Source organism: Grus americana, chromosome 27, assembly GCF_028858705.1.
Source record: "Grus americana isolate bGruAme1 chromosome 27, bGruAme1.mat, whole genome shotgun sequence".
In the NCBI taxonomy this organism is placed as follows: domain Eukaryota; kingdom Metazoa; phylum Chordata; class Aves; order Gruiformes; family Gruidae; genus Grus; species Grus americana.
In genome coordinates, this window is record NC_072878.1 from 1,305,040 (window position 1) to 1,331,221 (window position 26,182).

Below are 26,182 nucleotides of genomic sequence, written 5' to 3' on the forward strand. Positions count from 1 at the left end.
CTTGTTGCTCAGAAGCATAAATTTAGGGAGCTTTTGAGGTCAAACCCAGAAATTTAGCAATTTTTTGTGAAGAGACTTAACCATTTAGGGAGCTTTTGGTCTCAGACACACCCATTTAGGGTGATTTTGGGCTTAGAAACATCCACTTAGGAATCTTCTGGGCTGAAAAACAGCCACTTAGGGAGCTTTTGGTTTCTAAACCACTGATTAAGGAAGCTTTTGGGGTCTGGAAAACACAGTTTGGGAGCTTTCAGGATCTAAAACAGTGATTTAGTAAGCTTTTGGTCTTCAAAACCATGATTTAGGGTAAGAATTGGGGGGAGGCCACCAAGGCAGGTATCACAGTGGGAGTCTGTTATAGACCACCCAAGCACGATGAAGAGTTGGCTGACATATTCTATAAGCTGCTGGGAGAAGTCTCACGCTCGCTAGCCCTTCTTCTCGTGGCGGACTTCAAGTCAGCAGATGTGTGCTGGAAATACAGCACAGCAGAGAGGAAACAGTCTCTCCTCCTCACCACCCGGGGGAAGGCGAGGCCTGAGGAAGGCCCTGGGTGCTGGGCTCAGCATGGGCGGTGTGACCGGGGGCAGAGCCCTGTCTCCTGCCAGGTGCCGGCCCGGCCGACGCCAGTGGCTCCTGTCACGCAGCTCCTGCCGCCCAGGGCTGCGGCTGGAGCGCAGGCAGACCCGCATTTTGGGAAAGACTTGCCAAGGCAGAGCAAATCCAGGGCAGCTCCCTCCTGTCCCCTCCCCTCCTGTCATGTCCTCTGCCTCCCCTCTGCCTCCCCTCCCTCCCTGAGCGGGCCCATCCCCCAGGAGCGGACCGAGGGAGGGCAGAGCTGAGAGAACAGCTCCAGGTGAAATGGCCCTTCCTGAAGGCCGTGTCTGCACCGGCACAGTGTCCTGGCTGGCTGAGGCATAGCTGTGGTCAGGGGGCGAGATGCCATGGCTGGCGGGCTGCGTTGGGTGAGCGCAGCAGGACGAGGCCTGTGCCCCGACAGGGCCCTTCCCAGGGCGGCCTGACTCCTCTGGGAAGGGCCTGGACAGAAGCTTCTGGCGTTGGACTTTCTTGCTCTGAAGGTGCCCGAACTAAACCCCCAGAAAGCTACAGGATCATGACAGGCAGCTCTTCCTGCCCAAAATCACCCCCCTCCATCAGCGGGACCCAGCCCCGGGGTCTGTGGCAGCACGGGGGGCAGCAGGCGCAGGGCAGCTCCGTGAGGAGAGGCCCGGGCTGCCCCAGAGCCTTGCAGCTCACAAACACCCATGTAGGGATTTTTTGGGCTCACAAACAGCAAATTAGGGAGGTTTAGGGATTCAAAGAAGACATTCATGGAGCTGTGGGATCAGACACAGCCTTGTAGGGAGATTTTGGGTTCACACACACCTATTTAGGGAGATTTTGGGCCCAGACAGCGCCACGCAGGGAGCCGTTAGGCTGAGAAACAGACACTTAGGAATGTTTTGGGCTGAAAAACAGCCACTTAGGGAGCTTTTGGGGTCTAAACCACTGATTTGTGGAGTTTTTGGGCTGAGAAACAGCCACTTAGGCAGTTTGGGGCTGAGAAACTGCCACATAAGGAGCTTTGGGGCGGAGAATCTGCCATTTAAAGTGATTTTGCAGTCATTAACAGTGTTTTAGGTAGCAAATGGGCTCAGAAATGGGAATTTAGTTAGCCTTTGGGCTTCAGAGGACCCCTTCATGGAGCTGTGGGATCAGAAACACCCATGTAGAGATTTTTTTGGGTCAGAAACAGAAATTTAGTGAGCTATTGGGCATACACACACCCACTTAGGGAGCTCGTAGCCTGAGAAACAGCCACTTAGGGAACTTCTGGGCTGAGAGACAGCCACTAAGGGAGCTTTTGGGGTCTAAGCCACTGATTTCGGGAGCTTCTGGGATCTAAACCATTGCTTTATGGAGCTTTTGGGCTGAGAAATGGCCACTTAGGGAGCTTTTGGTTTCTAAACCACTGATTTAGGAAGCTTTTTGTGTCTGGAAAACACAGTTTGGGAGCTTTCGGGATCCAAAACACCAATTTAGAGAGCTTTGGGGCTCAGAAAGAGCAATTTAGTGAGCTTTTGGGCTTCACAATTTAGGGAGCTTTGGGCTCAGAAACCTCCCAATTCGGGGAGATTAGGACTAAACCGACTTCTTTAGGGAGCTTTTTTTTCTGAGAAACACTCATTTAGGGATTTTTTTGGCTCAGAAACAGCAATTTAGGGAGGTTTTGGGGTTCAAAGAAGCCATTCATTGAACTTTAGTACTCAGAAACACCCATGTAGAGGTTTTTTTTGGGTCAGGAACAGCCAGCCACTTAGGGAGCTGTGGGGCTGAGAAACTGCCACTTCAAGCTATTTTGCAGTCTGAAGCACTGATTTAGGTAACTCCTGGGCTCAGAAACAGCAATTTCGTGAGGTTTTGGGCTTCAGAAAACCCGTTCAGGGAGCTTTGGGGTCAGAAGCACTCAGTTTGGCAGCTTTTGGGATCCAAAACCACAGCTGAGGTAGCTTTGGGCTGAGGAATACCCACTTAGGGAGCTTTGGGGCTGAAATCCAAGAATTCAGGGATTTTTGGGGGGTTCAGACACACCCATTTTGGGAGCTTTTGCACTCAGACACACGTAAGGCGATTTTGAGCTCAGAAAAAACCCAAGTGAGGAGCTCTTGGGCTCAGAAAAACCAATATGAGGAACTTTTGGGAGTCACAACAGCAATTGAGGGATCTGTGGGGCTTAACCCAGGAATTAAGGGAGCTTTGGGCTCTAAAAACAGATATTTTGGCAGCTTTGGGTCTCAGAAACAGGGATTTAGGGAGCTCTTGGGCTGAGCAACACCCACTTAGGGAGCTTTTGGGCCTCCAAAACACTTATTTAGGGAGCTTTGGGACTCTGAAACAGTGTTTTGGTAGCTTTCGAGATCCAAAACTTTGATTTAGGGAGTGTTGTGGCTCAGACACATCCATTTAAGGAGTTTTGGTGGTCAAACCTCTTATATAGGGAGCTCTGGGTCTCAGAAACACTAACATAGGGTGCTTGGTTGCTCAGAAGCATAAATTTAAGGAGCTTTTGAGCTCAACCCCAGTAATTTAGCAAGTTTCTTTGTGATGAGAAGTAACCATTTAGGGAGCTTTTGGTCTCAGACACACCCATGTAGGGCAATTTTGAGCTCAGAAACACCCATTTAGGGTGTTAGCCCTTGTCTCAGACACACCCACTTGGGGAGCTTTTAGTGTGAGAAACATCCACCTCAGAAACTTCTGGGCTGAAAAACAGCCCCTAAGGGAGCTTTTGGGGTCTAAACCAGTGATTTAGGGAGGCTTTGGGGTCTAAACCACTGATGTATGAGGAGACAGTGGGGTAGCCCTGTACGTTAGGGAGTGCTTTGACTATGTAGAGCTTGACAATGGTGGTGATAGGGTTGAGTGTGTCTGGGTAAGAATCGGGGGGGGAGGCCACCAAGGCAGGTGTCACGGTGGGAGTCTGTGACAGGCACATTCTGGGCTCTGCCTTTCAGGACTGGAACTGGTGGTGACAGCCCTGTCCTGTCCCCCTCCAGAGGCAGGAGGAGATGATCATCCCTGGATGACCCCCCCCACCCCCTGGGAGCCCTGGGCCATTTCCCTCTAATGATCAATAAACCCCTTCAGCAAAGCTATGCTCTGGGGGGGTGTGTGTCCCTGTCCATGTCCCCTCTCCTCTGCCAGTGCCCCGGGTCCTCTCTGGCTGCACCACCGCCATGAGCAGAGCGGCTGAGGGAGCCCGGATGCCTGGGGTGTCTCTGTAAAGGAGATCCCCTTCCCACCCACCACGTGGCCCCCAGATAAGGGCAGATTAGGGCAAACAGGAGTGTCCCCCCAGGAGGCTGGGAGAGGCAAGGGGCAGACGGTGACAGCCCTTGGGGCACGCGGTGCTTTGGAGGCACAGCGGGAAACAGGTTCTTACCAGGGCTCCAGTGAGCACCATCCCCCACATCGCACAATGGGGTGTCAGGGCAGGAGAGGAGCACGGAGAGGCAGCCTGGAGCTCCCCGCTCTGGGAGGGGTGGTGGTTCCCTGCCCCATGGACTCAGCCCTCCTGGCTTCACAGGAGATTTCAGAGCCCCACGCTGGGCCCATGTGCCTTCCTGGACCCCCAGCCCCACACCCTTGTTGGGGGCACCCCCCATCACAGACCAGGAAGGCAGGTCATGGGCTCCAGACACTGGACAGACCTTTCCCCGTGCCTCACCATGTGTGGCCCAGCTTTGTGGGACTTTGTGTTCATTATCTCTCGGCTGTGGTTTTGTCTCTCCAGGCAGGCACTGAATTACCAACTTTTACATTAGGAATTGTTCCCTCACCCTGCATTTTTTGTCACATTTTTCCCTGCATGTGATGATCTGAAAGGGTCTTTTCCAACCTCAATGATTCTCTATGATTTCATGTCTTCAGCAGGGTCGACTGCAGGGGAATATTTCCCAGGGGGCTGGGGGGACCTGAGAGTCTCCAGGGCAGCGGATCGCAAGCAGGGCTGATGGGCAGCATCATCTTCTGGCTCATCCCTGGGCTGTGGGGTTGGGGCAGGAGCTGTCAGCTGGGAAACCAAAAAAGGGTTTCCTTTTTTTTGGAAGAAAAAAAGAAAAAGCGGAAGCCAGAACCCAAAATTTACCAAGGCACAGGCGTGACAGAGCAAACATGGAGCCAAGGAGAAGAACCCAGCCTCGCTGCTCACAGTAATTGGTGGGCCATGGAGAAAGCACAGGCGCCACTTCCAGGAAGGTCAGCCTGGACTCTGCAAGAGTGTGACCCAGGGGGACCCTGGCCTGGGAGGGATGCGGGAATCGATAGAGCTGTGTGAACCCGTGAGCGATGTGCAGGGGAAGGGGGAGCAGGAGGAATAAAGATGGGGATTTGCAGAATCACAGAATCATCATCGAATACCAGGTTGGAAGGGACCTCAGGGATTCTCTGGTGCAACCTTTCTTGGCAAAAGCTCCGTCTAGACAAGATGTGCCAGCACCCCATCCAGGGTTCCTTTTGTTCCTGAAGCCATGAGAGCCCTCCACATGTGTGTTGGGTTTGCGTGGCAGGGTTTTGGTAGCGGGGGGGGCTACAGGGGTGGCTTCTGTGAGAAGCTGCTAGAAGCTCCCCCTGTGTCTGATAGAGCCAATGCCAGCCGGCTCTAAGACGGGCCCGCCGCTGGCCAAGGCCAAGCCAATCAGCGCCTCTGTGATAACATATTTAAGAAGTAGAAAAACACTGAGAGAGAGCTTTTGCAGCCGGAGAGAGGAGTGAGAAGATGTAAGAAACTCTGTAGACACCAAGGTCAGTGCAGATGGAGGGGGAGGAGGAGCTCCAGGTGCCGGAGCAGAGATCCCCCTGCAACCTGTGGTGAAGACCACGGTGAAGCAGGCTGTCCCCCTGCAGCCCATGGAGGAAGGATGAGGGGGTGTAGCGATTCCACCTGCAGCCCGTGGAGGACCCCACGCCGGAGCAGGTGGAGGCACCTGAAGGAGGCTGCGGCCCGTGGGAAGCCCACGCTGGAGCAAGTTCCTGGCCGGACCGGTGGACCTGTGAAGAGGGGAGCCCACGCCAGGGCAGGTTTGCTGGCAGGACTTGTGGCCCCGTGGGGGACCCCACGCTGGAGCAGTTTGCTCCTGAAGGTCTGCACCCCGTGAGAGGGACTCCATGCTGGAGCAGGGGAACGATGAGAGGAGTCCTCCCCCTGAGGATGAAGAAGCGGCAGAAACACCGTGAGATGAACTGACCGTAACCCCCACTCCCCGTCCCCCTGTGCCGCTGAGGGGGGGAAGGTTGAAGCCGGGAGTGAAGTTGAGCCCGGGAAGATGGGAGGGGTGGGGGGAAGTGTTTTAAGAGTTGCTTTTATTTTCTCATTCCTCTACTCTGTTTTGCTTAGTAATAAATTAGATGAATTCCCTCTCTAAGTTTGGTCTGTTTTGCTCGTGACAACAATTAGAGAGTGATCTCTCCCTGTCCTTATCTCGACCTACAAGCATTTCATTATGCCTTTTCTCCCCTGTTTAGTGAATAAGGGGAGTGAGAGAGCGGCTCTGGTGGGCACCTGGCCCCCAGCCAGGGTCAACCCACCACAACATGCTTCTGATCCACAGAGATTCCAACAAGAGATCCTCGACCTCACTCACCTGGTGAGTCAGTTAGAAGCAGCTGCTTCACAGTTCCAAGGTTATGGTGCTAAGCTTTCTATCTCTGCTGTAGGAGTGTCCAATTTGGGGATCTTTTGGAACAGAGAAGAAATAGGTGGAGTTCTGGAGTCCGTGTCTCTGGAACTGTTCAGACAGCTTCCATCGGAAGAAGTCTTTTTGCACTGAAGCCCACTAGCATTTTGACTAACATCTGGCATGGTTTGCTGATGCAACAGCTAAAAAAAATAATGATGCCTTCAAGTAATTACAAAAGCAGAAAAAATACTGCCAGACGAGCCACATTTTTATTATACCTTCTTTCTTTTCTGTCAGGTTTCTGCAGGCAAAAAATGGTGCAGATGTTTTCTCTTCACATGAGCTGCCTCAATCTTCATGCCTTCCTTTAGTACGCTTAGGTTATTAGCCTGCCTGTAAACTAATACGAAATTTAGTGTTGTAGCTCTTTTTTTTGCCACAACGTTGAAACACAGCGCCAATAGAGTCCACTGTTCAGAACTCTTTCTGCAAACACACTTGTCCCTTTAGAAGAGTTACCCGATTTCCTTAGCTCTTCACGGCGATAGCTGGGCATGAGCCTGACAGCACACGTGCCCCTCTGAAAGGCACAAGAGCAGCCAGCTTGGGAAGAAGTGAAGAGGTGATGGAAAAGACCTATGGGGGCTTTCAAACGCCTCCTCACCCCCACACCCCTTTATTCTAGCATCATCTGACAACACTTGCAATATTACTTTATTTCTACATCTACCAAAAGCAGTAACGGAAGATGAAGGTTTACATTCAAGACTGCGTGTAATTACAACATGACAACTCCTAGACGGTCAAAGTTCTGGGATGACATCATACACAAACTGTAATTTTGGAAAAATACTGTCAATAGGCAACACCAACTTCTTTTAGAGCCTGATCCAGTTAATTCCCACTTGCAAAGTGCAGCAACTGACAAGCGTTTTGGACAAGCATATCTACTCCCAGTACACGGACATCTCCTGGCTTCACATCGGACTGTCCACTTCATGAAACACAGCTCCTTCGTGAGTGCGTTTACTATGAGCTGCAGAACTGTTACTTCACAATAGGGTATATGGTGTATGACTGTAGTACACACACACTTTTGGTTCCAGATGGACTTCCTTTGACAAAGTGTCAAAATAGTCTGTTTTTAAAGCTCATCTTCTCTCTGTTGCTCTCTATAGAAAGAGCTGAGAGCTAATACCAGAGGGAAGCACAACTCACTGTGCGAAGCTACTTCCATGAGAATAAAAAAAATGAAACCCTACAAGCCTAGAGGAAAATACAGGCTTACCTCTGCCTGTGAATGACCGTATAGCGTACATGAAATCAATGTTAACGCTTCCTGCATTTTCCACTTTCCTAAATACAATGCCAAGAAACCACATTGTCACATAGCCTCTCCTAGCAGTTCCACAGCACATAGGAAAGCCTATGTTTAATAGCTTTGCATTACATCTAAATCAAAACAGCAACTTCCTACATCTTTTCCCTATTGCATTGTACAACCTGCGCTTGAGAAAGTTTGCACAAAACAAGAATGGCTTTTAGAGCTTGCTAGCATTCGAGATCTTTCCAGTGCGCAGAAGGCCACCATCTGCCTTTCACTGCCCCATTCTCCCGACAGAGGCGATAACTGGAGAGTGACATCAAGGACAATGTCCGTTGGATCTATCGGATATTACTAATATCCAATTCTTTTAGTCAACACCAGATATTTCTCAGTTGCCTGCATGTATTACTGAAAATTGGATCTCCCAACTTCAAAGCTGAGGAAAATGGCACTTGGAGAGTTTTACTGAAAGAGTGATTATGTGCAAAAGAATCTGTCCCCCTTTTGGAATTTAAGAGAAATGAATGAAAATCTTATTTCTCTCTCAAGTGTAGCAGACTGCCAGGCATATACCAAGAAGGGCTGTTAAGAGAGAAAGGAGCACACATGGCATGCTACCAATCCATCCATCAGCCTTCTGTTGAAATGAGAAGTCTGTTGCAGGTTAATGTTTTGCCAACTCTTGCTACGATTTGTCCACCACAGTGAACAGCTCCAACATATTTCTGTTCTGAGAGATCCTAATTTTATACAAGAAGTTAACTGAGGTGGATTTGTTCTGGCTTTTGTCACTTATTCGTAGCTTTACAAAGCTGCAAGCCATTTCTCTAGCATGTGCTGTGAGACAACGGGTAAGTTTACACAATTCCAGTTCAGGGAGTTGCCTTCAGCCATCAGGGCAGTGTAGGAGCATTCACTGTGAATGCATTTCTCCAACTCATGAGGTCAGCTTGTGTCATGGTTTTACCCCAACCAGCAACTGAGCACCACGCAGCCGCTTGCTCACTCCCCCACAGCGGGATGGGGGACAGAATCAGAAGAGTCACAGTGAGAAAACCCCATGGGCTGAGATAAAGACAGTTCAATAAGTAAAGCAAAAGCCACACGTGCAAGCAAAGCAAAGCAAGGAATTCATTCCCCACTTCCCATGGGCAAGCAGGTGTTCAGCCATCTCCAGGAAAGCAGGGCTCCATCACGCGTAACAGTGACTTGGGACGACAAACATCATCACTCCAAACACTACCACGCCCCTGTCCTTCCTCTTCCCCAAGCCCTTTATAAGCTGAGCATTGTGTCATATGGTATGGAATGTCCCTTAGGTCAGTTGGGGTCAGCTGTCCTGGCTGTGTCCCCTCCCACCCCCAGCCATCCATTGGAGGGGCGGTGTGAGGAGCAGGAAAGGCCTTGACTCTGTGTAAGCCCTGCTCAGCAACAACAAAAACATCTCTGTGTAACAAAAACATCTCTATGTTATCAACACTGTTTCCAGCACAAATCCCAAACACAGCCCCAGACTGGCTGCTGGGAAGACAATTAACTGTGTCTCAGCTGAAACCAGGACAGCTCATGATCCAGCCTCTGGTCCACAGCAGCAGCCAGACCGACCCTGACCAAGTGGAGATTTTCCAGCAGTGGCCAGAAGGGTGGTCGGGGCCTGGAGCATGTTATGTCCAAGGAGAGGCTGAGAGAGCTGCCCTGTTTTGAGAAATCCCTCAGAGCCAAACACTGGAGCCAGGGCCCGGGGGAGATGGTGGGATCTCAGCCAGTGGAGATATTCCAAATTTGTTGAGACAAGGCCCTGAGCACCTGATCTATCAGGAGCTGTCTGAGGAGGGGTTGGGACTAGAGCCCAATGAAATGATTGTCCTTTTTCAAATAGTCTTTCTGTGTGCCAGCCTTTCTGCAACACTGGCAGCTCCCACCCAGCTGAAATCACTTTGGGAGACGATGGTTCCCCTTTTGTACCCAGAAGAACCATAGTGTGAGGACATCCCCCGAGGCTCACATGTGCAGCCAGCACAGCGTGAGGCACTCATCCCCAGGGAAGCATTCCTGGGCTGCTGCTCAGAACCTGCTGTGGGCTGAGGACCATCACAGCCCATCGCCAAGGGCAGCCTGTCCAGGATCTCCTGGGACTGTGCAGGCAGGCCATGGTGGCCAGCTCCAGCAGAGACACCCACAGCAGGTCCCTGCATGGGCTCAGAGCAGGGCACATGGCGATACCCAGCAGCCAGCGCAGAGGCACTGTGGCAATGCCTATAGGCTGACAGTGGGCTGAAGAGCGTGGGGCAAGGAGACCTCCTCAGCTGGGCTGGCCAAGCCCTGCTGCCCAACATGGCCCCCCGGCCCTGCAGTGCAGGCACTAGATAGAGCAGGGTGCGTTCTTGGGGTGGGGAAACGTCTCCAGCAGCACAGTCCCCGTGGCAGCCCTCCATGCCTCCACCCGCAGCAGCCCTCCATTTGGCAGCCCCCCCACCAGTACCTGCCCCTGCACAACCTCGGTCGTGTCCCATGCAGGTGTCAGCAGTCAGCTGTGCGGTGGGATCTGCAGGGTGTGGGACAGAAGAGAGACGGCACCGGGCTGGCCGTGCCCCAGGACAGACACTGAGCCCAGCAGGAGGACAGAGCTGGCCCCACAACAAAGGTCCCTCCCCAGGGCTGGGTGTATGGCCAGCGAGGGAAATGGACGATGCGTGGGGCGGTTTCTCCCACTTGCCCTGGGGCAGCTTCCCCAGCGTGTCCAGGGAACATGGCACAGAGCAGCTCCTCTCTCCTGCACCTGTGATGACTTGCTTCCTTCTCGAGGAGATCAGGCTCTGCTCCACAGGCCCACTGGAGCGGGTCCTCCCCCTGGAGGGTCACACAGCTCCGATAACGTCAGGCTGTTCCTGTCCTGGGCACTTTCCAGTCCAGCCCATCCCCTCCCCGGCTCTCCCCCACCTTCCCTGCCCTCTCCCCAGCGCAGCCCAGCAGAGCAGCCCAGTCTGGGCTGGCAGTCTGGGCTGCTGCAGAGCTCTGGGCACTCAGCCCACAGCCCCAGCCCCTCGGAAGGGCACAGCAGCTGCTGGGAGGCAGAGGGGAGTCTCAGCCTCCCCATCGGCCCCAGGCCTGCAGCTGGCCCCAAGTGCCAGCGCAGGCCACTCCCTCTCGGCCTCTCCTGCATTGACGCTGCAGGGGATCCCCAGCCCTGACCGCCTTTGCCCCACTCTGCCTCCCCGCCAGCCCTGCTCCCCAGGACACCAGCAGAGTCCTGGCCCTGCGGCTCCTCAGGCACCTCCTGCATCTCTCCACTCTCCTGCCCTGTGCCTGCTGCATCTTCACGGACTCCCACAGCACTGCAGAGTCTTTCTGTGCGGGTACCTGGAGTGAGTGCTCTGCCCTGGGGGCACTTCATCTCAGGGTCTTTCACCTTCTGAGTCTCCATTCACTTCCCACCCCGCAGTACCTGCAGTGTCCCCATCCTCTCCTGACCACACCAGATTCCTTTCCACATGGATGGACCTCTGCCATCAGCCCCGTCATACCTGTGACAGCCTGAGGAAGGTGACTGGGAGCTCATGCACCATTTCCAGTGCCCCTGGACACCAAGACGAGAGCCTTCAACTAAGTGCTTGGTGTCTAACAGTGATACCATGAGATTATTTCCCCAAAGAGAAGGAGAAAACCAGGCGGAAGAGACTTGGAAAGTCCAATTCCTCTGGCTTGTTCTTAGCCACAACTGTATCAAGGAGAGCCCAGGCTGCAGGCACCTCCCTCAGGACATCCCCTTTTATTGCAGAGAGGCTATTAGGAAGGCAAAAGGTGACACATGGTTCTTCAAGGATCAGACACAACAGGACAGAGCCTCAAGAGAAGTGCTATGAATCCAAGCATTTACCTCTAAGTATGATTATCAGAGAAAAAAACAAAACCCGAGGAGATCCATAAAATATACCCTGGGCACTCTGCAGAGAAGGGGAGACAAATTACTGTTGGTGGTGCAAGGTCCATTAGATTAGTGTCCTCAGGGCCTCCTTGAGCTCCTGGTTCCTCATGCTGTAGATGAGGGGGTTCACTGCTGGAGGCACCACCGAGTACAGAACTGCCACCACCAGGTCCAGGCATGGGGAGGAGATGGAGGGGGGCTTCAGGTAGGCAAAAAATGAGGTGCTGATGAACAGGGAGGCGACAGCCAGGTGAGGGAGGCACGTGGAAAAGGCTTTGTGCCGTCCCTGCTCAGAGGGGATCCTCAGCATGGCCCTGAAGATCTGCACATTGGACAGCACAATGAAAACAAAACACCCAAACAAAGAAGAGGTGATTAGAGATGTAAAAGTCCAGGGTGAGAAGGTAGACTCGAGGCTCCTGAAAGAAAGGAACAAGGCCAAGAGCAGGACTTCAGGAGAGCAAACTATGGCCTGCTGGGAACCCTGCTTGGAAGAATCCCATGCATATGGTCAGGCAGAGGGGAGGGGTGCCGAGAGCTGTTTGATGGTCAAGGATCTCCTCTTCAAGCTCCAGAATGGTCCACTCCAACATGCAGGGAGTCCAGCAAAGTTGGCAGGAGGTTGGCATGGATAAGAAAGGAGCTCCTGACTAAAACCAAGCATGAAGAGGAAGCACAGAGAAGGTGGAAGGTGGCTGCATTCCAGCCTCAGTGGTTCTGTGATTCTGTGCTGGAGAGAGCCATTTGTCTGTGCGTGTGTTTGTGTGGGGGGGATGAGGGGATCCCGGGTACAGCTTCTGGATAGATGGAGGGTCTAGAACCAGCTCCTGGAGGGGTCCAGATTGTACGTGTGTACACATACAATGTGCCTATATAGGTGCCCATTTCACACTAACAGATCCTAGCACACAAACAGCCCAATCCTCATTCACCCTTTCTTCACTGGCCCTGCATTAGCTTCCTTTTTACCCTCATCTGGTATTTTGGTGATGGCTGTCATGGTAATGCCTTCCTGGTTCATTAATTCCATTGAACTAGAACCTCTTTCTGTTATCTGCAGCATCCTGGAACTCCTCCTGCTGTTACCTTGTGGGAGACACCACCATCAGGGTAAGCCACTTGCACACAAAAATTAAGGGCTGCCTAAAAGGAGTGTCGGTCCAGGGGGACCTTGTGAAACTCTGGGGTTTGGCCTGGGTTTGAGGAGGAGAAGGAGAAGTGGGCAGTCCTGCATCAGGAGGAAGAACAGCCCTATAGACCAGGGCTAGCTGTGACCTGACTGGCTGAGCTGTGATCCTGAGAAAATCCTGGGTCCTGCAGTGGCCCCCCACACACAGGTGTGTCCCAGGGTGTGGCTCCCCATTTTGGAGGAGCAGGGAGGCACTGGAGAGTGCCCAGAAGAGGTCTGCCAAGGTGAGGTTCAGGGCACATGCCCTGCGTGTGGAAGCTGAGGGACATGGGCTTCTTCAGCCCTTTGGCCCAGTGGTGGAGAGGCTCCGGGAAGTACAGGAGTAGCCATAGAGTGGTTGAAGTGTGGTTCCAGAGCTGGAGGAGCTTTTCTTCATAGTGGGAGACAGCATGGGAAAGAAATCATACCAGAAATGGAGGCTTGGGATGCTTAAAGTGGACACAAGGAGAAAGAAATGTCCCTCCGAGGGCAGCGCTGTGGTATAATCAGACCCCCCGAGGGAGCCTGGCTCAGTCCATGGCTTTGTGTTTCAAGGCATACCTCGCAGGGATGGAGAGATAGAAGTCAGGGGAATGAGTTGCTCAGGTCAGAGCAGGGTGGAGAAGCAGAGTGGATGTCTGCAGCATGCCGGGAACTAGGGACAGGTGTGGGACACTGTAGGACAGCCTGTGGTGGAGACAATCTAGGGCCATGCAAAGCTGAAACCCTCCAACAGATCTGAGGTCTTTGCCTCCTCGGCCATGGCTGTTGTCTCTGCCACTGATGCCAGTGAGGAAACACCCTTACAGCACTCGGGCCTCATGGCCTCCTCGTCCCCACCCAGGAGCCTGCCAGATGTCATTCCACAGCCTTGCTCCAGGCATTGCACATCCCCACACCCCACTGCCCCAGGAAGAGCCCTGCGCAACGTGTGAGGGACAGGATCTCCCTTTGCCAGGGGCTGGGGGTCAGGGCTTGTCCGTTTGGCTGGATGCAAAGATTCCAGATATCCTCAGCATCAGAGCCACCTTTACATTGTCTTGGCCTTCCTGCCATTACTGCTTCCAGTTCTCTGCTCTAACGAGCCCCTGGGGAGGCTTTGTTGGTAATGGTTCTCAGGGGCACCCATTAACACTCTGAGAAACTTTGGAGATTGTGTCTGAGTTTGACTTCTTGAGAGGTCTCTTCAGGTGCTGCTCCATGCCTGAGGTTCATGGACTCATCCCCAAACCCACCAGAGGGGTCATTAACATGCCACCTTGGGCTGGTCCTCTGCTGCTGAGCTAGTCCAGGCTTCTGGGACAGAGGGAGCTCATGGCAAGTGGGCTGTGCTGCAGAGGGACATCTCTGGCCAGGAGCAGCTCCTCTGCAGAGCGCAGCAGATGTGACACATCGAGGGTTACTCAGCCTCAGAGCCACCTTAACATTGCCTTTGCCTACCTGTCATCACTGCCTCTAGTCTTCTGCTCTAACCAGCCCCCAGGGTGGCTTTGTCAGTGATGGATCCCAGTGGGACCCATTAACACTCCCTGAAACTGTAGGCATTGCTTTTGACAGTGACTTCTTCTGTGGTTTCCTCAGGCTTCTCTCAGTGTCTTAGTTCCTGGTCTCAGCATCAAATACACCAGGGAGCTCATTAAAATGCACCAAGCCATGTCTCCTCCTGTTATTTTCTGCAAGTCTTCAAGACTTACACAACTAATTGGAGAGGTCTCCAGGGTGTATGTGAAGTCAAAGATTTCAAAGAATTCAGTGAGCCCTACAAAAAGGAGTATTTTTGATTTTTAAGAGCTTGGGTTTGGTTAGAGGTTTTTTTGTTGGGTTTTTGGGGATTTTGTTTGTTTGTTTGTTTGTTTGTTTGTTTTTAATTTACAGAAGAAGTTATAGTAGCATTCTCCAGTCCATATTGGGCAAGGGGGTCTCCTAATGAAGTCAGGATGGGTAGGAAGAGCTCCTCATTGAGGACAGGCACTGCATGGACAACCTTCCTCATCACCTCCCCAGCCCTGCTATCTCTCTCATGGGCCACCTGGGACTTGCATCACTTCTCCTCACATCACACTTCTCACCCAAGCCTGCAGCTGGAGGTTACAGCTCCTTTGCACCAACTCCCACCTGCTTTCCTTAGGGACCTGGCTGCACACAGGCACAGCTGCGTTGCTCTGCATGGCAAACACACAGAAGGAAAGCAGGGTGAAGTTTCATAAACAATAACCCATGCTCCTCAACTTCATGCCAAGTCCAAGCTGCCTCCAATGAGGTTCACCATCCACAGGGAACAGCCTCACCAGAAATGTTTGAGAGAGAGAGATCGGACAGGATAGCTATAACCCCAGTGAAGGAGTTGGCTGAAGAGATAATTAGGCTGCTGAAAGTGGAGTCCATGCGACCTGGGAATGCACCAGAAAGAGAAACTCCTTGCTGTTCATGAACACCAGGAATGCATTTAGTCATGGGTGGCATTCAGCTTCCCTGATTCATAAAAATTCCATGTAGGAGCTTCAGGGTCCAGACCATGGCCTTTGAGGTGGATAAGGGAGGATGCAATGAGCTTTAGGTGTAATGGAGAGCTGAGGCAGTGCCTTCCAGCCTACCAGGCTGGAGGAGATGTTTTTCTTAGTTGTCTTTGCTGGTCACAGGAGGATTTGTACCCCATAAACATCTGTTCTCTCATCTGCTGATAAGATATTGGACAAGAGATTTAAGGATGATAAGATCATTGAGTTTCAGAGTAGATGTTGAGAAGTCTATAGAAAAACTCTCTAATCCAAGACAGGTCAGGTAAATGGTCAGACCTGGTTCCACAGGTCTTTGTCTACCTGGGTCTTGAAAACCTGCAAGGACAAAGGACTTTACAATCTCTCACGGTGATCAATGCTTGTTCCAATGCTTGGCTAGCCTCATGGTGAAAAAGGTGAGATCCCCCTTGCTTTGAGGTGTCTCTCAGCCATCCCTTCTCCAGGCTGAAGGAGCCCAGCTTCATCAGCCTTTCCTCACAGAGACACTGATCCAGCCCCCTGACCATCTCAAGGCCCTTCACTAAACCCACTCCAGCTGGGCAACACCTTTCCATTCTTGGGGTTCCCAAAAGTGGACACGGCATTCTCGATGTGAACTAGAAACTTTCCACATAGAGAGGGTAAATCCCTACCCTCCATCTCCTGGCCATGCTGCTGGTCCTACAGCCCAGGGCACTGCTGTCCTCCCTTGCTGCCAGGGCACACGGCTGCCTCCTGTCCAGCTCCCTGCCCACCAAGACCTTTCCCACAGAGCTGCTCCCCAGCCAGGCAGTCCCCAGCCTGTGCCATTGCCAGCGTGAGTCCCCTGCAGGGGCAGAACCTGGCACTTGTCCTTGGGGGGTTTCATGAGGTTCCTCTCAATACCTGCTCTCCTCCTCCTTCAGCCCTTTCACTGAGCAGAGGCCTGGCAGAACTTTTGAGCACAGTCTAAGGCAAGGAAGGCGTTGAGTCACTCAGCCCCACCTGTGTCTGCTGTTACGACCCCCCTCATCATTCAGCAGCATGTTCCTTGTTCAGCCTTTTACTTCAAACACAGTGGCTGAAGCTCTTCATTTTGCTCTTGATGGTGCCTGCAGCCCCCATCAGCTCCAGCCGAGCTCTGGCTTTCCTAAACACATGCCCGCACACTCAGGTCATCTTTCTAAATTCCTCCTTCATAGCCTGTCCCGGCTTCCACCTCCTCATCGTTGTGTTGTGGCTCCCATCCGTGACCCATCCCTGCCCCTGTGCAGCCCCACTGCCCCACACATGCCCCCAGGGCCCCCATCATCAGACACTGCACAGGACAGGGTGTGTTTGGGGCAGGGACGCGTCCTCCACCACAAGTGCCCATGCCAGACCTCAGTGTCCATCCTCAGCAGCCCTCCTTCTTCTGCAGCCAAGCAGTGCCCAGCCCCAGCCAAGCCCCAGCTATGTCCCATGCACGGGTTCCCAGGCAGCCCTGCTCGGGGCTCTGCCAAGGTCTGGGCAAGGCAGGAGGCTGGGGCAGGGCTGGCTGTTTCCCCAACACAGGCACCAAGACCAACAGCAGGAAGGAGATGGCCACAGAGCCCAACCACCAAGAACTGGGGGAGTGACCAGGGCTGGAAATGGCTGATGGGAGAGGCTGGGGGGTGATGAATGCCCTGGGGCACCTTCTCGCTCTCTCCATGCCACCAAGAGTCCCGGCCAGGGGACAGAGCAGCCTGCTGCCAGTGGGTGCCTGCAGAAAGAGGTTTCCCTTTCTCATTGATTCCTCCTTTCAGGCACAGAAATGCTCCTTTGATCTCCTCCAGAGTCATCCCTGCTCTGCAGAGAGCCTTTTCCCAGGTGAGCGTGTCTGTGCTGGCCTGGCCGGCCGTTCCTGGTTCCCTCCCCATGCTCCCTGCAGGGCCCCAAGCTGGTGGGGCTGCTCTGCAGAGCGAGGGGGCTGTGGTGCCCCGGGGCCATGGGGTGACCCTGATTGGCCATGCTGGTCAGGGTGGGAAGCAGAGCCAGCCAGAGGGGATCACAGCTGCTGAGCCCCTTTCCATCTTCCCTGATGGCTCAGAAGACAAGGACAGTGCTTGGCAGGACCATGGTGTGTCTCCAGTGGCACAAAGGGCAGGGGAGGGCTGCACTAGGTCCAGCCCACAGGGTTTCCATGATGGTGTGATGAACCACTGTCTAGACTTATGTCCCTTTGCCTTCTGGCTCCTCACAGCCTCTCCTGGCATTGCAGAGCCCTCGTTAGCCCATGGTCTCCTCAGGTTTGCCTTCTCCTCTGGGACACTCCTCCTTGGATTGTCACTCATTTTATGAGGTGCCACTCTCTGCCACCTCCGACTCACACACTATTCCTGGAGATCCCCTCACTTCTCCTGGCAGATCTCCATTCTTCTCCAGGATGACATCTGCCATCAGCCCCACTGCAGGTGGGACAGCACCAGGTAGATAAGCCAAAGACCAGTTCTTGTCTGAATGGACATGTGCAACCAAGAAGGAAGGTCTTCATCCAGCCCTTGCTCCCTAACAGATCCCCCTGGGACTCTGAGCTTGTCCCCCTGAATCCATCAAGAACCCCAAAGAGCAAAAGTCCTTTGGAGGGAGCAGCTTCTTGGGTGTATTCCTGACAGCAGCTTTGGAAGGGGTGTCCAGCCTTCTGGCCCTGCCCTGAGGAGCCCTTCTGGTTATGGTGGTGCTAGCAGAGAGGCCAGCTCTGGCACGCTGCTCCACATGGCCTGCTCCTGCCTTCAGGCACAGGGATGCCACTGTAGAGACAGCAGGACTGTCACAAGTTACACGAGACCTTGGGGGTAACAGCAATGCCAGGACACAGCAGGACAGTGTGGAAGGGAGGAGAGAGCAGCCCTGTCCAGGCCGTGTCCTGCTGCTGGCCTTGGCCATGGCTCCAGGGCAGCAGCAGCCCCGACGTGAAGGCAGCGGACAGGGAGTGCCCGCTGAGGCAGCGAGGGGCAGCCCCAAGGGCAACCCAGGCTGCTGCTCCATGGGGCAGCTGGGCATTTGGCTCCTGCACCCTCCTGCATGCTGGGGCTGCTCCCCCAGCTCCAGAGGAGATGTGCACAGATGGGAGCTGAGAGAATTAATTTCCCACTGCTTTCTCCATGGAGTTTATCTAGACAGGCAGCCTGGATCCATATGTACATGAGGTGTTTGGGTCAAGTAAAAAGAGGTAACAGGCAAAGAATACTAATATCACAGGTATAAAATAAATAAAAAACCTAAGGAGAAAAGAAGAACACAAAAAAATACAGACCCATATGAAGAAAAGCTACTCCTGGCTCTTCCTGAAATACAGAGGGAGCCCTGGTGGGATAATGGGGGTCTTCTTGATCTGAAGTAGATTGTATTCAAATAGTTTCCACAGGGCATCTATGATTTCCTGGTTCCTCATGCTGTAGATGAGGGGGTTCACTGATGGAGGAACCACCGAGTACAGAACAGTCACCACCAGGTCCAGGGATGGGGAGGAGATGGAAGGGGGTTTCAGGTAGGAAAATATGCCTGTGCTGACAAGGAGGGAGACCACGGCCAGGTGAGGGAGGCACATGGAAAAGGCTTTGTGCCGTCCCTGCTCAGAGGGGATCCTCAACACAGCCCTGAAGATCTGCACATAGGACAGCACAATGAAAACAAAACAGCCAAAACCTAAAAAACAGCTTAAAATAAGAAGCCCAACTTCCCTGAGGTAGGTGTCTGAGCAGGAGAGCTTGAGGATCTGGGGAACGTCACAGAAGAACTGTTCTACAGTATTACCATGGCAGAGTGGTATAGAAAATGTATTGGCCGTGTGCAGCACAGCATTGAGAAACCCACTGCCCCAGGCAGCTGCTGCCATGTGGGCACAAGCTCTGCTGCCCAGGAGGGTCCCGTAGTGCAGGGGTTTGCAGATGGCAACGTAGCGGTCATAGGCCATGACAGTGAGAAGTGCGTACTCAGCTCCAAGCAAGAAGAAAAATAGAAATACTTGAGCAGCACATCCTGCATAGGAGATGGACCTGTTGTCTGAGAGTGAGTTGGCCATCACTTTAGGGACCGTGATAGAGATGGTACCAAGGTCGAGGAGGGAGAGGTTGAGGAGGAAGAAGTACATGGGGGTGTGGAGGTGGTGGTCGCAGGCTATGGCAGTGATGATGAGGCCATTGGCCAGGAGAGCAGCCAGGTAGATGCCCAGGAAGAGCCAGAAGTGCAAGAGCTGCAGCTCCCGTGTGTCTGCGAATGCCAGGAGGAGGAACTCAGTGATGGAGCTGCCGTTGGACATCTGCTGTTTCTTCGCATGGGGGCCAGTTCTAATAACGAAAGGACAGGGAAAAGTTAGGACAGAATCCACTGAGCAAAGCCACTCTCTTTTTCACAGAAACACCTCCCAGTTGAAATACATTTCCTTTCTCTGGTTTGTGCTGGCTGAGTGTGTTGTGAGGAGCTGAGGAGTCAGCTGTGCTCAGCTGCAGTGGGTACATGGAGCTGGTTTGTGACAGCTCCAATATTCAAAACCCATGTCAGATGCAATCCACATTTACTGGAAAAATTCAATCTCTGATCTCACAACTCAGAAGAGTGTGGGCTGCAGAAGAGAGGCTTAGCATGCTAATATAAGTGTTTTCTGTGTTTTCATTTTCCACAATCACATCTGGGAATATTCTTCTGAGGGTTAGAAATGCTCATTTCAGAATGGAAAATGGGAAGAGTTTTGAGACAGGACAGGCAAAAAGGCTCAGCTCTTTGTAGCTTAGTGCAGAGTCAGGAGAGATGCAGTGTCCATTAGACTGTCACCCAGCTGCCCTGCACTGTTGCTTCTGCTGCCTTGAAGATGATGACAAACAGAAATTACTTTTAAATAATCCCCCCCAAAAGACACTAAGGAGAGCAGGGGAGTCATGATTCAAAGGGCAGATCTGCAAACTCTTCTCTTTCCCAGCCCAGAGGTGGAGTTGTGATGGAGAGAGAAGGACACAGCCCCTCTCAGAGAGAAACAAAGGCCTCTGAGAGGAGAGAACTGACCTCCAAGGGAAAGCTCAGCACTCCCTGGGATCCTACAGCACAGCCGTGCTCTTCTGGGGCAGCTCCCAAGCCCAGCAGCACAGGCAAAGCAGACAGTCCGATGTCCTGAAGATGGGATGTCCTAAAGGCAGAGTCAGCTCATTGCTCAGCAGACAACGCCCAGCAGACATCTAGAGTGAGGGACCACAAGAGAGCAGCCTGAAGGCAGCCTAGCCCAGGGCTTGGCTGCAGTTTCCTCCCACTCCCTGCCCATGTCTCTGCTGCCTGGAGCTGTCCCTGCCAGGAGCTGGTGCTCTGCCCACACCTCTCCTCCCTGTCCCTGCTCACAGAGCCCATCCCACCCTCTGTGTGCTCAGCTCTGCCCTGCAGACCCCTGCTGGCACCAGGGCACTGCCCAAGGGGATCCCAATGCTCCTTGAGAAGTGCCATGGCAAATGTCCCAGGGGCAATCTCAAGCTGTAATCAGCCCTCAGAAACAAAGCACCCTCTCAAGAGCAGAAGGACCCTGCCCTGCCCTTCCAGGGGGTCGCTCCTTCCACCCACAGCTTCTCCCTGCAGTGCCCTGGGCAGCTCCCTGGGCAGGCTGAGGGCTGACCCTGGCAGGCGGCAGAGTCCCTGCCCCGGCACACAGCCCCTGGGCTGCAGGGACCCTGCTCTGAAGGACACAACTGGGCACCCCTGCCTGCACACCTGCATTCACAGCCACTCAAACTTGCCTCTGCACAGGGAGTCCACCTGGCAGATCCCAGGAGCTGTGGGCTCTGCCAGCTTGAGGAGATGCCTCCAGGAACCGCATCGGCATTGCCCTGCACCCAGAGACTTACCGTGTCAAGGGCTCTGAAGATTTCTCTTTCCCTGAGCTCTCAGCAAGCCTCCCATTTCCAACTGCCTTTAAGCTCTCTCTGCCTCGCTGTTCTCCCCTCGGTGCCTGCAGGCAGAGCCCTCAGCCCTGCTGGGCTCTGCAGAGGAGCTGCTCCTGGCCAGAGATGTCTCTCTGCAGCACAGCCCACTTGCCATGAGCTCCCTCCGTCCCAGGAGACCAGAAGCAGAGGACCAGCCCAAGGCGGCATGTTAATGACCCCTCTGGTGGGTTTGGGGATGAGTCCATGAAGCTCAGACCCTGAGAGGAAGCTGATGAAACCTCTCCAGAAGTCACAGTGCGATGCAAACTCCACAGTTTCTTGGAGCATTAATGGGTCCCCCTGAGGGCCATCCCTGACAAAGCAACTCTGGGGCTGGTTAGAGCAGGCAAGTGGAGGCAGTGATGACAGGTAGGCAAAGGCAATGGCAAGGTGGCTCTGATGCTGAGTAATCCTGGGTGTGTTTCATCAAGCCACAGGGCCAAGCTGTGACCCCCAGCCCCTGGGAGGGGAGACCCTGTCCCTCACACACAGGGCTCAGGGCTCTTCCTGGGCCAGTGTGATGTGGGGATGTGCAATGCCTAGAGCAGGACTACCACACACTCTTTCTCAGGCTCACAGGTTGTGACAAGGGGGCAATGAAGTCCTGGTGCTCTAATGAGAAGATGTCTCCTCACAGGCATCACCTGCAGAGAGAACAGCCACAGCCCAGCAGACCAAGACCTTGGCTGTGTTGGGGGCTTTCAGCCTTGCCACTGCCCCCAGATGTCTCCACCACAGGATGTCCTACGGTGTCCCACACCTGCACCTCTTTCCCTGCAGGCTCTTGACACCCAGCCTGCTTTCCAACTTGGGTCTCACCTGAGCGTCTTCCCACCCTTACTGATATCTCTCCATATCTTTCTTGTACTGGGGACCCCAGAGCTGGACGCAGTCCTGCAGGTGGGGTCTCATGAGAGCAGAGAAGAGTGACAGAGTCCCCTCCCTTGACCTGCTGGTCACGCTGCATTTGATGCAGCCCAGGACATGGTTGGCTTTCTGGGCTGCAGGCGCTCATTGCCGGCTCATGTTGAGCTTCTCATCACCAACACGCCCAAGGCTCAGGGCTCTCCCAAGGCTCTCCTCAGGGCTGCTCTCAATCCATTCTGCACCCAGCCCGTAGTTGTGCTTGGGATTGCCCCGACCCATGTGCAGGACCTTGCACTTGGCCTTGTTGAGCTTCATGAGGTTCACAGGGGCCCACCTCTCCAGCCTGTCAAGGTCCCTCTGGATGGCATCCATTCCCTCCACCGTGTCGAATGCACCACACAGCTTGGTGTTGTCGGCAAACTTGCTGAGATTGCATTCGATCCAGGTGTCCATGTCACCAACAAAGATGTTGAACAGTTCAGGTCCAAATACCAACCCCTGAGGAACACCACTCGTCACTGGTCTCCACTCGGACATTGAGCCGTTGACCACAAGTTTTTGAGTGTGACCATCCATCCTTATCCACCGAGTGGTCCCTCCATCGAATCCATGTCTCTCCAATTTAGAGACAAGGATGTCATGCAGGACAGTGTCGAATGCCTTGCACAAGTCCAGGTAGGTGATGTCAGTCACTCGTCCCTTATCCACCAACGCTGTAACCCCATTCGTAGAAGGCCACCAACTTTGTCAGGCAGGATTTGCCCTTAGTGAAGCCATGGTGGCTGTCACCAATCACCTCCTGGTTTTCCCTGTGCCTGAGCACAGTTCCCAGGAGGATCCGCTCCATGATCTTGCCAGGCACAGAGGTGAGAAGTCCTCCCAGTGACACTCCAGTGCTGCCAGTGAGGATCAGAGTGCTGCCCCGGTTCTCCCAGTGCTGCCCCAGTACTCCCAGAGCAGCTCCCTGGCTCCCTGCAGTGCTCCTGGTTCCACACCAGTGCTCCCAGCGTGGCTCCCTGGCTCCCCTCGGTGCTCCCAGTGCTGCGCCATTGCCACTCACTGGGTCTCTTCAGTACTCCCACTGCCGCCCCAGTGTTACCAGTGCAGCCATAGTGCTCCCAAATCCACCCCAGTGCTCCCAGTATGGCTTATACTGCCACCCCAGTTCTTTCACTGTGGCTCCTTGGCTCACTCCCAGTGCTCCCAGTGATGCCACAGTGCTTCTCCAGTGTGGCTGCCATGGTCCCAGTGCCTCGCCTAGCTCACCCAAGTGCTCCCACTACCTCTCCCAGTGCCACACCAGTGCTCCCAGTGCTCTCTGGGCTGATTACTGGCTCACCTCAATGCTCCGGATATCTCCCCAGTACTTCCTGTACAGCTCCCAGTGCAGTGATAGTGCTCCCAGTGTTTCCCCAGTGCTCCCAGTGTGGCTCCCTGCAGTCCCCCCAATGCTCATAGAACAGGCCCAGTGCTGTGGTACAAGAGGCCACCCAGAATGAGTCTGGATTAGCCAAAGCTTTGTATTTCAACAAACAGCCCATGAGGATGGAGAGATATCAGTAAGGGTAGGAAGATGCTCAAGTGAGAGCAAGGTTGGTAAGCACAGTGGATGTCCACAGCCTTCAGGGAAACAGGTGCAGGCATACGACACCATAGGACAACCTGTGGTGGAGATGGTCAAGGGAGCTGACAAAGTTGAAAGCTCCCAACAGAGCTGAGGTCTTTCTGCCATGTCCCCACAACACCCTGCCCCAGGAAGAGCCCTGAGCCCTGTGTGTGGGACAGGACCTCCCCTCCCAGGGGCTGGGGGTCACAGCTTGGCCCTTTGGGTTTATAAAACACATCCAGGATTACTCAGCATCAGAGCCACCTTGCCATTGCCTTTGCCTACCTGTCATCACTGCCTCCACTTGCCTGCTCTAACCAGCCCCAGAGTTGCTTTGTCAGGGATGGCCCTCAGGGGGACCCATTAATGCTCCAAGAAACTGTGGAGTTTGCATCGCACTGTGACTTCTGGAGAGGTTTCATCAGCTTCCTCTCAGGGTCTGAGCTTCATGGACTCATCCCCAAACCCACCAGAGGGGTCATTAACATGCCGCCTTGGGCTGGTCCTCTGCTTCTGGTCTCCTGGGACAAAGGGAGCTCATGGCAAGTGGGCTGTGCTGCAGAGAGACATCTCTGGCCAGGAGCAGCTCCTCTGCAGAGCACAGCAGGGCTGAGGGCTCTGCCAGGGTATCTCAGGGAGATGAGCAAGGCAGATGAAGAGCTTAAAGGCGATCAGGACTGGGAGGATGACTGAGATCTGAAAAGAAGAGAAATCTTGAGAGCCCTTGACATGGTAAGTCTCTGGGTGCAGGGCAATGCAGCTGTAGTTCCTGGAGTTATCTCCTAAAGCTGACACAACCCGCAGCTTATGCGATCTGTAAGTAGGGGGCTATTTTTAGGCAATTTTGAATAGCTGTGAAGCTACAGCATGTAGCTGGAGGTGCCCAGGGCTGTCCTTCACCACAGGGTCCCTGCATACCAGGGGAATATTCTGCCTTCAAGCGTCAACTCTCAGCTTGCTCAGAGAGCTCCCCATGCAACTGCAGGGAGAAGCTTTGGGTGGAAGAAGAAACCCCTGTTAGGGCAGGGCAGAGTCTTTGTACTTTTGAGAGGGTGCTGAGGGTGTCCAGGCTTTTACCAGCTCCGGATCACCACTGGGACATTCCACAGGGCACATTTCAAGAAGCACATCAAGGCAATGGATACATGGAAAGAAAGGTGCTTCCCAGAGTCAGTGCTTCCACATTCCAGCTGTGATGGTAGATGGAAATGGTAATGGAGCTTTTACTTTTGCACAGGAGACACACACTCCTACAGCATCACAGTGAGTGATGATAAAGGTTTTTCAAGGGACCTAATAAACCCACCTCAGACTAGAGAAAGCATTCACCTTTGTGGTGCCTTCAGGGTTGATCTGCTCTTCTCCTTAAGACCTGCCAACACAGAGGTGCCCCTGGGCAGGGCCCTGGTGCCAGGAGGGGTCTGCAGGGCAGAGCTGAGCACACAGAGGGTGGGATGGGCTCTGTGAGCAGGGACAGGGAGGAGAGGTGTGGGCAGAGCACCAGCTCCTGGCAGGGACAGCTCCAGGCAGCAGAGACATGGGCAGGGAGTGGGAGGAAACTGCAGCCAAGCCCTGGGCTAGGCTGCCTTCAGGCTGCTCTCTTGTGGTCCCTCACTCTAGATGTCTGCTGGGCGTTGTGTGCTGAGCAATGAGCTGACTCTGCCTTTAGGACATCCCATCATTGGGAGACCTGATTCTCTGCTTCTTCCATCCAACTGGGCTTGCGTGCTGCCCCCCAGGATGGCAAGGCTCTCCTGTAGGATCCCAGGGAGTGCTGAGCTTTCCCTTGGAGGTCAGTTCTCTCCTCTCAGAGGCCTTTGCTTCTCTCTGAGAGGGGCTGTGTCCTGACCTCTCCATCACAACTCCACCTCTGTGCTGGAAAAAAAGAGTTTGCAGATCTGCCCTTTGAAAAAGGACTCCCCTGCTCTCATCAGAGTCCAGCTGCTTTATTTTTAAAGAGTAATTTTGTGCACAGCCATCCTCGAGGTAGCACAAGCAAAAGCACAGCATAGCTGGGAACAAGACTGATGGACACTGTGGCTCTCCTGTCCTTGCCCTGAGAGAGAAGAGCCCTTTTTCCTGGCTTGTCCTAAGACTCCACACTTTCAGTCATAAAAAAGGGGATTTCTACCACTAAATCTAGTACTCACCAGATATGATGGTGGGAAAAAAAATAACCCCACAGAGAAAATCACCATAAAGACATGCTCAGCCTCTCTTCTGCAGCCCACACTCTCTGGAGTGATGAGTGCAGATACTGAACATTTCCATCAAGGGTGAATTGCACCTGACATCCCTGGTGACCATTGGGGGAGTCAAGAACCAGCTCCCATGTACTCACTGCAGCAGGGCAGAGCTGACTCCTTGGCAGCACAGGGGCAGAGGTCCTGCTCCTCACAGCACACTCAGCCAGCACAAAACAAAGAAAGGAAATGCCTCGGAATTGGGGGAGGGGGATGGGATGTCTATGAAAAATGGAGTGGCTTTGCTCAGAGAAGTCTGTCCGAATTGTTCCCTGTCTTTTCTTCTTAGACCAGTGCCCCCACGTTCAAAAACCAGCAAATGTCCAACAGCAGCTCCATCACTGAGTTTGTACTCATGGCTTTTGGAGACACACGGGAGCTGCAGCTCTTGCACTTCTGGCTCTTCCTGGGCATCTACCTGGCTGCTCTCCTGGCCAATGGCCTCATCATCACTGCCATAGCCTGC

The 26,182-nt window shown here is 53.5% G+C and overlaps 2 protein-coding genes across 2 annotated transcripts in view; both read right to left on the minus strand.

Annotated features, from left to right (window-relative positions):
- LOC129196869 (scavenger receptor cysteine-rich type 1 protein M130-like) overlaps nt 1–26,182 on the minus strand; it is an 84,469-nt gene that overhangs the window by 32,135 nt on the left and 26,152 nt on the right.
- On the minus strand, nt 15,976–19,358 carry LOC129197043 (olfactory receptor 14A16-like). Its single transcript, XM_054805015.1, has 2 exons — nt 18,394–19,358; nt 15,976–16,045 (listed from the first exon to the last, which is right to left on the minus strand). The coding sequence occupies exons 1-2, from the start codon at nt 19,356–19,358 to the stop codon at nt 15,976–15,978; spliced, it is 1,035 nt and encodes a 344-aa protein (XP_054660990.1).

Bases quoted from the DNA above. Each gene is read 5' to 3' on its own strand.
- LOC129197043 (XM_054805015.1), bottom strand. From the start codon at position 19,358: ATGTCCAACGGCAGCTCCATCACTGAGTTCCTCCTCCTGGCATTCGCA. The intron at 16,046-18,393 runs GTATTTCAGGAA...TCCTTGCCTTAG, and splicing joins ATCCCACCAGGGCTCCCTCT to ACTGTGCTCAAAAGTTCTGC.